This window comes from Glycine soja, chromosome 18 (assembly GCF_004193775.1).
Source record: "Glycine soja cultivar W05 chromosome 18, ASM419377v2, whole genome shotgun sequence".
In the NCBI taxonomy this organism is placed as follows: Eukaryota; Viridiplantae; Streptophyta; class Magnoliopsida; order Fabales; family Fabaceae; genus Glycine; species Glycine soja.
The window spans coordinates 18,709,654-18,720,403 of record NC_041019.1 but is presented as its reverse complement, the minus strand read 5'-3'; the positions used below and the strand labels follow the sequence as shown (position 1 = coordinate 18,720,403).

At 31.9% G+C, this 10,750-nt stretch overlaps 1 protein-coding gene across 1 annotated transcript; it reads right to left on the bottom strand.

Annotated features, from left to right (window-relative positions):
• Nucleotides 1-2,661: 2,661 nt before the first annotated feature.
• LOC114395308 (uncharacterized protein At4g14342) lies at nucleotides 2,662-4,978 on the bottom strand. Its single transcript, XM_028357048.1, has 4 exons — nucleotides 4,886-4,978; nucleotides 4,606-4,691; nucleotides 4,389-4,512; nucleotides 2,662-2,972 (listed from the first exon to the last, which is right to left on the bottom strand). The coding sequence occupies exons 1-4, from the start codon at nucleotides 4,889-4,891 to the stop codon at nucleotides 2,925-2,927; spliced, it is 264 nt and encodes an 87-aa protein (XP_028212849.1). The 5' UTR covers nucleotides 4,892-4,978; the 3' UTR covers nucleotides 2,662-2,924.
• Between the last annotated feature and the right edge of the window lie 5,772 nt (nucleotides 4,979-10,750).

The following is a 10,750-nucleotide window of genomic DNA, read 5'->3' as shown; positions in this document are numbered from 1 at the left end:
GAACCAATTAATGGTGCCCCGTCAGTACGAAGACCTAATAAAACTCACACATCTTGAAGAGTAATGGTAGCCTCTCCGCATCTCAAGTGAAACGTGTGTGTTTCAGGCTTCCATCTTTCAATCAACGCACTAATTAAAGCCGCATTTATTTTTAGGTATCTCATCTTCATTATCCAATAAAACCCAGATTGTCGAAGTAGAGGAACAATCTCCTCTGGTATTTGTTCTTCACCTTGATACGTCGGGACTGCTCGTCTGATGTGTAATTTTCTGTGTTCCTCATTCCAAACATGTTCTGAAACATGTTTAGGTTGCATCCACAAAACATCACCATCAATTGGACCGGACCTAATTTGTATATTTGATGAGCATGACGACGAAGATGTCATTGATCCTGCAAAATAAAATATAATACAATAAAATGAATAATAAAATTTAAACATACTCTCCAAATTAAATCACATCCAAACACAACTTTACATAAATAACAAATTATTTTTTTAATTTTAATAACAAAATATATTATACAAATAACCTAATTTATATATATTCTACAAATAAATTAAATTACATACAAATATAAATTTAAATATATAACATAATTTTTATATTTACAACTAAAAATTAAAACAATATATATATATATATATATACAAAATTAATAACTTAAAATACTTATGAGTAAAATAATTTAGCATACAAAATTAATTATTTAAAATACGTTAAACTATTTTAATTTAAACATACTATATGAAACTAATAATAACTAAAATTAACGTAATATAAATAATTTAATTGTTACTTAATTTAAAATTTATAATTTACAGTACCTAAAACTATTCCTAATTTATCATATCAAATATTTAAACTAAATGTAATGTGTCATATAAAAGATTTAAACTAAACCTAATCTAAAATTAATAAGTTACGGAACCTAAAACTATTTTTAATGTACTATATAAATTTTTTTAACTAAACCTAATCTACCATATAAAAATTTAAACTATTCCTAATTTATCATATCAAATATTTAAACTAAATGTAATGTACCATATAAAAAATTTAAACTAAACCCAATCTAAAATTAATAAGTTACGGAACCTAAAACTATTTTTAATCAACTATATAAAATTTTTTTAACTAAACCTAATCTATCATATAAAAATTTAAACTATTCCTAATCTACCATATAACATTAATAACTTACATTATCTAAAACTATTCTTAATCTACCATATAAAAAATTTAAACTAAATCTAATCTACTATATAAAATTAAGAACTCAGACTAATAATATTAACAAATCAACTAAATCTAATATATCCTATAATACAAATAATAACATACTAACTAAAATTATAACATATACATATAACACAAATAATATTAATATTTCAAATTACTACTTAAAATTTATAACTACCACCTAAACATACATAAGATATAACATATAAAACAAACCTAACCTAAACATACGTAACATATAACACCTAAAATTTATAATCTAAACACACCTAAAATTTATTATCAATTAAAAAATACTTACCAAGAAATCCAAGTAACAGCAATGAACCAAAGAAGCACTACGAGCCAAACGAACCAAGCTTTCTGAATAAGAAGATGAAAGTGGAAGTATGAGGAGTGAGGAGTGACGGAGCAATGGAGCAATGGAGAGGAGAAGCAAATTTGTTTAAAGCAAATCACTGGAGGGAATGGCACGCCTCCTTTATGCAACTCGCAATACCCAATGGTGCGTCCCTCACCCCTGACCTGCTGCCCCTGCGTCACTGCAACCCTGACCTGCTGCACTCTGCAACGTTACAACACTAGGGACTTGCGTTTGACTGGAGCCATGACCAACTCACCATTAGTGCTGGTGTTTTCAACGCCACATAGACAAAAGGGAAGGCACTGGTGGGAATGGCAACACCAGCGCCACGTGGCACGTCCCTGGCGAAAGCGCCACTGATGGTGGCGCCATGCATGGAGGTTACGTCGAAAAACAGCACCCCTCAGGAATATGTTTAGAAACAACCCATTTGGGGAATAAGTTTCTAAAAGAACCCCAGTTTGGGGAATTTGCCACTTTATTACTTTATCATCTCCTGCGCAAATTTACTTTAAGGTTTAAGGATCTGCACTACTAGAGGGGAGGGCTTCTAACACAAAAAGCAAAGGGTTTTTTAGTCCAAGTTTCCATTAGTTAACTTTGTTTGAAACAAAGTAATGTATTAAAACATAAGAGTATCAAATGTAATTTTTATAAACTTTAGGAATGATTTGTATAATTTACTCATATTTAATATGAACTAGATAAAAGAATATGACATTGTAAGTATAAAACAAAGTCAAATTATTTACTAAATACAATTATATTAAAAGAACTAGTTAAAGCATACTCACAAGTTCTACACAAATTTGGGTTTGGAGGATTAAAATGTCAGGGAAAGAATAATTACTAAATAATATCCGTTGCTGTGTTAAAATATGAGTAACATATATAGTTACTAAAAGCTGCCACAAATTATTAAACCAGATATTAACCAACAATTAAGCATGATCATGTTAGCCAATTATGCGGTCATAGACGTGAGTCTTGGTAACAAGTGTTCCCTAGTTTGAGTTCAAGCATACTCACATTTCCTAGGATGCAAACGCAAGTTTGAATCAATTTAAAAGGCCACCATTTAGGAAACGCGGCAACATTAAGATTTAAGAAGAAACTAAACTTGACATAATTTCCAAGATCCATAACAACTAAAGCTTAAGCATCCACAAGCTAAAGAAAGATGATGATACAATCTCTAATCAGATCAAGGTCAAACAACCCATCTGTATCCTTGATAAGATAACACGGTACAACAAACTGTCATAGGCTATATTAACTGTACTGTGTGATCCATTTGCAATCCAGATGGCAATTCTTAATCTTCTTCTCTTTCGGGAGGCAAACCACAAGGCAGGAGCATTTTCTGCACAACAAACAGAATTTGTCAAGTAAAGGAATAAGTGATGACCGATGAGTTGAAAATAATGATATTAAGAAAATCAGAGTAGATTCGTGCTATAACCACTCTTCATATAGTACACTAATAGTAAATTATACTTAATAGTACATTCTCATCAAGTCCCATGCAAACTTCAAGTCAAATAGAAAAAACAAATGGGAAAGGAATCCAAAAAACCGTTGGGATCGGATCAGGTCTTTCAATTCTTTTTCCCATGAATCATATATTTTCAGTTCTTTTTCTCTGAACAAGGACCGTTTTCTTGCTAATTCCTTTCAGAACTCCAAGGTCCCCCCCTCTTGGTAAAATATTTCATTTCCCCAGTAGTAATTAATAGGGTTAATAAACATGTTGCAGGTTCACAAACCCTGCAAAGCTCTCTCCCATAACGTGTTTCCTATGCCATAACTCCAATTAAGAGGCTAGCAACAATTTAATTTCAAATTGCTCTACTAATTGTGGTATAGGCTGGTAATTTTAGGCTAGAATAAATTCTATATACTGCCTATTTAAACCCTTGTCTTAGAAAGGAATGCAAAAATTGTCAAACAAAGATTGTAGCCATTGCCTCTTCCATTAGATAAAGTGAATAACTGATTTTCTTAGCCTCTTCATGGTACTCAGCCATTGGCTAGTTCAAAGGGGTTTTTTTGTCAGACACAACAATAGGAAATGACAGTGTAAGCAGTAGTTTAGAAAATTCCTTTATTTGATTACTTGTATATCCTATTTAAGTTATCAGAAACATCACTTTCTGAAAAGAAATACCAACAGAATAATAAGCTAGCAACATGCATCAATAGTGCATAGAACTAATAACCCATATTAAATTTCAAATATACAATTAGAAAAGAAAAAGGACTACTTCTTCTAAAAGGAACAGAAACGGAGGTATTAAAAATAACAATAATAAAGGGATGAAACAAGATTATAAAGTTCATCTCCCTAACAAGCAAACAACAGAAGTAGTTAAGAGAGTTCATCAGCATTCAGCAAAAAATCCCAAGTTTATTTCTACTTTCATCTCAGAAAACCCATACACAACCTGTTTGGTCGAAATATATTTCACTACAGATGTTAGCAACGCCCTTGTCTTTACTATTGGGCGAAATTCATGCAAGAATCACTTCAGTTACACTACTGGTAATTCCCACTCCACCTCCCTCATGAACTCTCCCAATACAGTAGAACACTGAAAAAGTGTGTATTGCTAGCATTTATCTTTTACTTAAATGAAAGTGAAACAAACTAATGGGTATAGTTAAAGGCCTAATTTGATGTCGAAGGTAGAAGAGCATGAACTAGCCAAATGGAAACAACACACATCAAAGTATATACACATCTATCAATTATCACAAAAGGGAGGGAAAAAAAATGAACCTGCATAAAGCTGTAGCGTTCTCTTCCAATAGATTCATTTTCAGCAATAGCAAAGAATCCCAGTAAAGGGTAGTGCCCAATATATGATGCATAGCTATCACGTTGAATGTTCACTGCCCACTCACTGCAGACACACACCCACGCAAAAGAAAAAAAAGATTAATAAATAGTTTTAAAATTAACAAAACAAATTGGGGAAGAGAGAGAGAAAACTCACAATCTGTTCAAATCAGCATGGCCAGTTCCAACATATTTGGCTTGGAGATGCTCGAGCTGAGAATTGATGTTAAACCTATCACTAGCCTACATAAAACTCACAAATTCATTTCTGTATCCAAATTTAAAAACCCTAATTAACTCCAGTTCACATAGGTCACAGATTGAGAAACTGAAAAATAAAGAAATTGTATCCCAGCCTGAAGTTTTCGTAACAGAACAAGTGAATGGAAAGAGGAAAAGAGCGTTTCAAAGAAATTGGGAATAGAGTTTCTCTCTACCTGCATGGTGAGTGAAATACGCTGCTAGAACCCAATGCAATGTAATTCACTACGAAGAGCGATCCCGTTCAACGTTAAAATCATAAATATCTAGTCTAGGGTTTAGTTTTTATACCACGGATTAGTTAATAGTACAATCAATGAATTTAATTAGGATTTTTATTAAAAAAAATTAATAAGGATTAAATTTATTTGTATTTGTATTTTATATGTATAAATAAATTTAATTTTCCTTTTATTAAAAAATTAATTATTATATTTATATATAAACTTTAAAAAAACATCTCTATTAGTATTATGTGATAATAATTGTGGGATTTAAGGTGGCATATTACATCATTAAAAAAATTAGTCAATAATAATAATAATAATAATAATGATGATGATTTTTACTTAATTTTAACTTTACTTTTGGTATTTTAAAAATAAGTTAAAATTAGACCTAAATTTTAAAATAAGAAAAAGGCATTTTTAGTGTTCTCCTTTTCAAAATTTTGAAACAAGAAAGTTAAATTAGGGCGTGTTTGGTTTGCATTTTTATTTTCTATTTTCATTTCCTGTTTTCATTTTCTGAAAATTATTTTCATTTTCGAAAGATTAGAATTCTGAAAACATGTTTGGTTTGATTTCTTGTTTTCTACTTTCAAGAAATAAAAATACTGAAAATGCGTTTTGAAAAGGAAATGTATTTTTAAATTTGCTTAAAATTACATTTCTTGTCACCGCATTTTCATTTTACCCAAAATGAGGTTCCTGGTTTCAACTGAGAACACTGAAAACGAAATTTTATTGTTTCCAATTTTTGATTCATTTTAGAAAATATTTTCACTGAAAATGTTTTCAAAAATTCAACCAAACACATTTCTATCATCATTTTCTATTTCCAATGAAAATGAAAACAGAAAACAGTCAAAGCAAACACCCCCTTAAGGTCCTATTTTGGTTGGTTTTTAGTTTTGAGTTTTGAAATTTTAAAAGTAATAACTAATTTTTAGTTTTAGTTTCAAAAAAAAATTAAAATCAATTTTTAAAATATGATTAGTTTCAAAATAAACTCATTTTGAAATTTTCATATCGTATAAAAATGAGTTTAAGAGTACTCTTATGTGATGATGACGACAATGATGATAATGGTGATGTTAGGAGTAATGATGATGATAAAGATATCAATGATTGTCATAGTGGCAGTGGTGATAGTGACGGTGGTAGTGGTGATGGAGGTGACATTGGTGGTGGCGGTAATGCTGATGATAGTGGCAGTGACAACGTGGTGGTGGTAGCAATGTTGGTGGTAGTGCCGGTGACGAAGATAGTGTTAAGTCAAAAGACGTTTATGTCTTAAAATGAATCAGAATCCTTAATTATTTTGATTAGATGTAAACAAATACAAAGGTTAAAAGTTGCGTCTTATGCACTATCAAAATATGTTTGCAAAGTCTGCGTCTGATGTTTCAGACAATAACAAGATGAAATCATGACACGACATTAAAGATGTCATTTAACACTTCATTTAATACTTTGTGTCTAAGATCTATTTTGCATAGACATTCTCCTAGGATCTGTTGAATCTTATAAAGAATAAATGAAGTCAAGCTCTAAAATTCCTCAATCGCCATCAAAAGAAGAGTTATGCAAGGTGCACAAACTTGCTTCGACAAAAAGGGAAATGCTTTCCTATTGTAGTGTTCAACACGCCAATAACAAAGAGTGGTTTCTCATCATGAAGAAATACATACATTTAATGCTCCAACGACCACATCCTTCATTTAATTCTCAGCATAAAGAAATATGTCCATTTAAAGACAACATATATTTAATTGAAAGAGACCTATAAATACCAAAAGCTTTAAAGACATGAAGTATGAATTGAAGCGCTCATTATTCAAATTCTTTTTGTAAAAAGCTCTCTATGTAAATTCTTGTAAAGTTCATAAAATCTCTCAAAACACTTTGCTCATTTTGAGAGAAAAGACTAAGTGTTGAAATTGTTTATTTGTCTGTAAGATGATAGAGTGTTAGTCATTTTGCAATCAAATCAACAAGTCTTCTGATTTATGTTAGAGTCAACAGTGGCTTGGTAGGACAAAGAATACTAGTTGTAACAAGCTTGGTGTAAAGCTTAAGTTAAGGAGCCAGAAGTGACAATGATAAATACTTGTAACTTGTTGAAGTTAGTGGAACTTGGAGGTTTTCCAAGATCTAGACATAGTCTCGTGGTTGAGACGAACTAGCATAAATTTCACATGTCTTATTTTCTCTCTTGTTATTTGAATTGACATGGGGTTTGAATTTGATCTTTACTTTTGAAAAACTTTGTTTGTTTTACAAAGATTTGAAACTATAGTCTGATATGTCCTGTGAAAATCTAATATTTGTTTTCTTAAAATTTACTTCATCAAACGATATCTTTACTGTATTCAAAAAGGATTTTAAGTATAGTAAATATCACAAGTCAACCCCTTTTTTTATGATATTTACTTTTACAATTTGGTATCGAAGCTCAGCCCTTAAGGGTTGAGCATCCTAACAGTGTCTAGAGGAAAAGATTATGATGGTAGATAACAATAACAACAGTCAATTCATTGTTGAGGAAGCATCCCTCACGAGGCCACCAAGCTTCGCGGGAAAGGGTTATCCTTACTAGAAAGACTGATTGAGATGTACATCAAGTCCAACCACTATAGACTCCGGCTAATCATCACAAATGGAGATATACCCATTCCTCAACTTGAAGCAGAATTAATAGACGTAAACCTTGCTATAATGGAGTTAAACACAAAAGCTCGTTATACTCTGACATGCGCTCTATCTAAGAATGAGTACAACGAGGTATCCAGACTTAAGACAACTTAAGTGATTTAGGACTCACTGAACATCAACTATGAAGGAACATAAGATGTTCAACTAAGAAAGGTTGTCACTTTGATGCGACATTATGAAAACTTCTCCATGAAAGAAGGAGAATCTATGGATGACATGTTTAGAAGACTTCAAGTGCTTCTGAGTGGTCTTGAACCTCTAGGACACACCTTCACCAAAGCTTAGATAAATTAAAAGATTCTAGATAGCTTTCCTAAGGTGTGGGAACCAAAAAAATAGCCATCCAAGAAGCTAGAAATCTAAAAGTTGTAGCATAGGATGAACTATTAGGCATCCTAAGAGTTCATGAAGTTCACCTTTAGAACTGAGATTATCTGCCCAATAGAGATTCAGATGCCCTTAAAACTGTAGAAGTCAGCTCCAAACAAGAAGAAAGGAAAAGCTCTTCCAAACCTTTAAAAGTGCATATGGCTAAGTCCAATTGCTCAGATATCAATTCTAATATATCCACATATGATGAAGTGGCCCTCATGCCGAGGAAGTTCAAATAAATGATGAAAAAGAAAGGAAAGTTTCAACATTCCTTTAGACAAAAAGACACCAGAGTCAAGAAGAAATACAAGGAGGAGAGCAATGCAGAAAGCCTGGACATATGAAGGTTGAGTATCCTTAGTTAAAAAGAAAAAGATGCTCTAGTGACAAGAAAAAGAGAAGTTTGATGGTCACCTAGGATGACTCAAACAATAAGAAAAGTAGTAGTTCAAACGATGAATAAGCTAATATTTGTCTGATGGCAGATATAAACGAAAAATTCAAGGTGAAAACCTGCTCTAAATTTGATACTTCTTCTTGCTCTTCATCAGACGATGAAAAAGATATGCCTTGTGATATTCTTCTTTAGAATAGTCATATGATTTCTCTTCAGTGCAACAAGTATAAAAGATCAATACAAAATATATATTTTTGAAAACATTGAACTGAAGAAATCAAATGAAGATCGAAAAAAGAAAATCCAGACTCTGGAAGAGAATCTAAGTCAGGCCAATAAGACTGACGAATCCTCTATAATTAAAAAACTAAGAAAGGAGATCACTTGTCTTACAAAAGACTTTGGGAATTTTTTGGAAAGCTCTAACACTTTAACCATGATTTTAATATTCAATCAACATCCCCATGATAAGTTTGGTCTAAGACTAGAAAAAGGAGCATCATCTTCTAAGTCACAATTTGTCTTAGACAAATGTGACTTCTATGGTAAGTCTGGAAATTTCAAGTTTAGATGCATCCATAAGAAGAAAAAAATGTCTAAGGGTACTAATGCCTATGGGCCCAAAAAGATTTGGGTACCAAAGTCTTAGATTGTTCCTGTTGCAAATATCCTTGGTAGAAAAAGGCCAGGGTTGAAGCTGGTACTTGGATAATAGATGCTTATAACACATGATAGGGGAAAGCTTTATGTTCCTTGACCTAAAGTCAATTGAAGGAGTAATAGTTGCCTTTGGAGGAATGGGTAAGGGAAATATTACTAGTATAGGTAAAATCGGTATTCCTTCTTTAGCCTCCATAAACAACATCTTATATGTTGAAGTATAACTTACTGAGCATAAGTCAATTTTTCAATAGTGGTTATATTGTGCCCTTAAATAAAGACCAATGTATAGTCAAGATAGAAGATGGAAAGTTTTTCTTTAATGCCAGACGACACAACAATTTGTATGAGATTGATTTGATAGGTCTAAGTAAACAGAATGTAATGTGTCTGCTTTCTAAAGAAGACGAGAGATGGATTTGTCATAAAAAACTTGAGCATGTGAATCTAAAACATATTTAAAAAATTTCTAAAAAGGATTTAGTGAAAGGAATACCTAAGATTTATTGGAAAACTCATATTCTCTATGAAACATGTCAACAAGGGAAACAAACCAAAACTTCTTTTAAATCTAAAGATGTTGTTTCCACTACTAGATTGTTACAATTGTTGCACATGGATCTATTTGAACCAACTCGAACGTTGAGTCTAGGAGGAAAGAAATATGACTTTGACATAGTTGATGACTATTCAAGATATACATGGGTTTACTTCCTTTCAAATAAACATAAGTCTTCCAAAGTCTTTGAGATATTCTGTAAGAAAGTTCAAAATGAAAAAAAAAAGTTGTGTTTTTTCAATCAGAAGTGATCATGGAACTAAGTCTAAGAATGCTAAGTTTAAATCATTGTGTGAAATGAATGTTATTTTCTACAACTTCTCTTCACCGAGAACTCCTCAACAAAACATGATAGTTCAAAGGAAAAATAGAACTTTGCAAGAAATGGCTAGGACCATGTACGAAAACTCACTTCCTAAACACTTATGGGCAGAAGCAATAAATACAACTTGCTATGTTCAAAATAGAATATTGATAAGAACATTGATCAAAAGGACTCCTTATAAACTATGGAGAGGAAGAAGACCTAATATCTCATACTTTCATCCATTTGGAAGTAAGTGTTTTATCCTTAACACCAAAGGTCAACTTGCAAAGTTTGATTCAAAGGTAGATAAAGGAATCTTCCTAGGTATTTTGACACATCTAAAGCTTTCAGAGTGTTTAACTAAAGAACTTCAGTCGTGGAAGAATCTATCCATGTTAAGTTCAATGATGGTTTAACAATTGATAGGAAGCTATCAGATCTTGAGGATGATTTTGCATATATGCAGATTGGTTCGTTTGTTACGCCAAAGATAAATAAAGTAAAATAGTTTAATGAAATTCTTCCTTAGTTTAAAGAATCATCAAGTTAATAACCTCAAACTAAGTTCTAGAAATTTTTTATTTATCACCCTCAAGATCAGATCATTGGAGATCAAACTGAAGGATTCAAAACTAAATCATCATTCAAAGACCTTGCATCTTATGCTTTTGTGTTTGAAATTGAACCTAAGACGATAGATGATGACTGGAGAAGAACTTCACCAGTTCACCAGAAACTATGTCTAGACACTCATTCCCAAACCTAACGGTAAGAAGGCAATGGTGAAATTTTTCAAAACATGAAATTTGA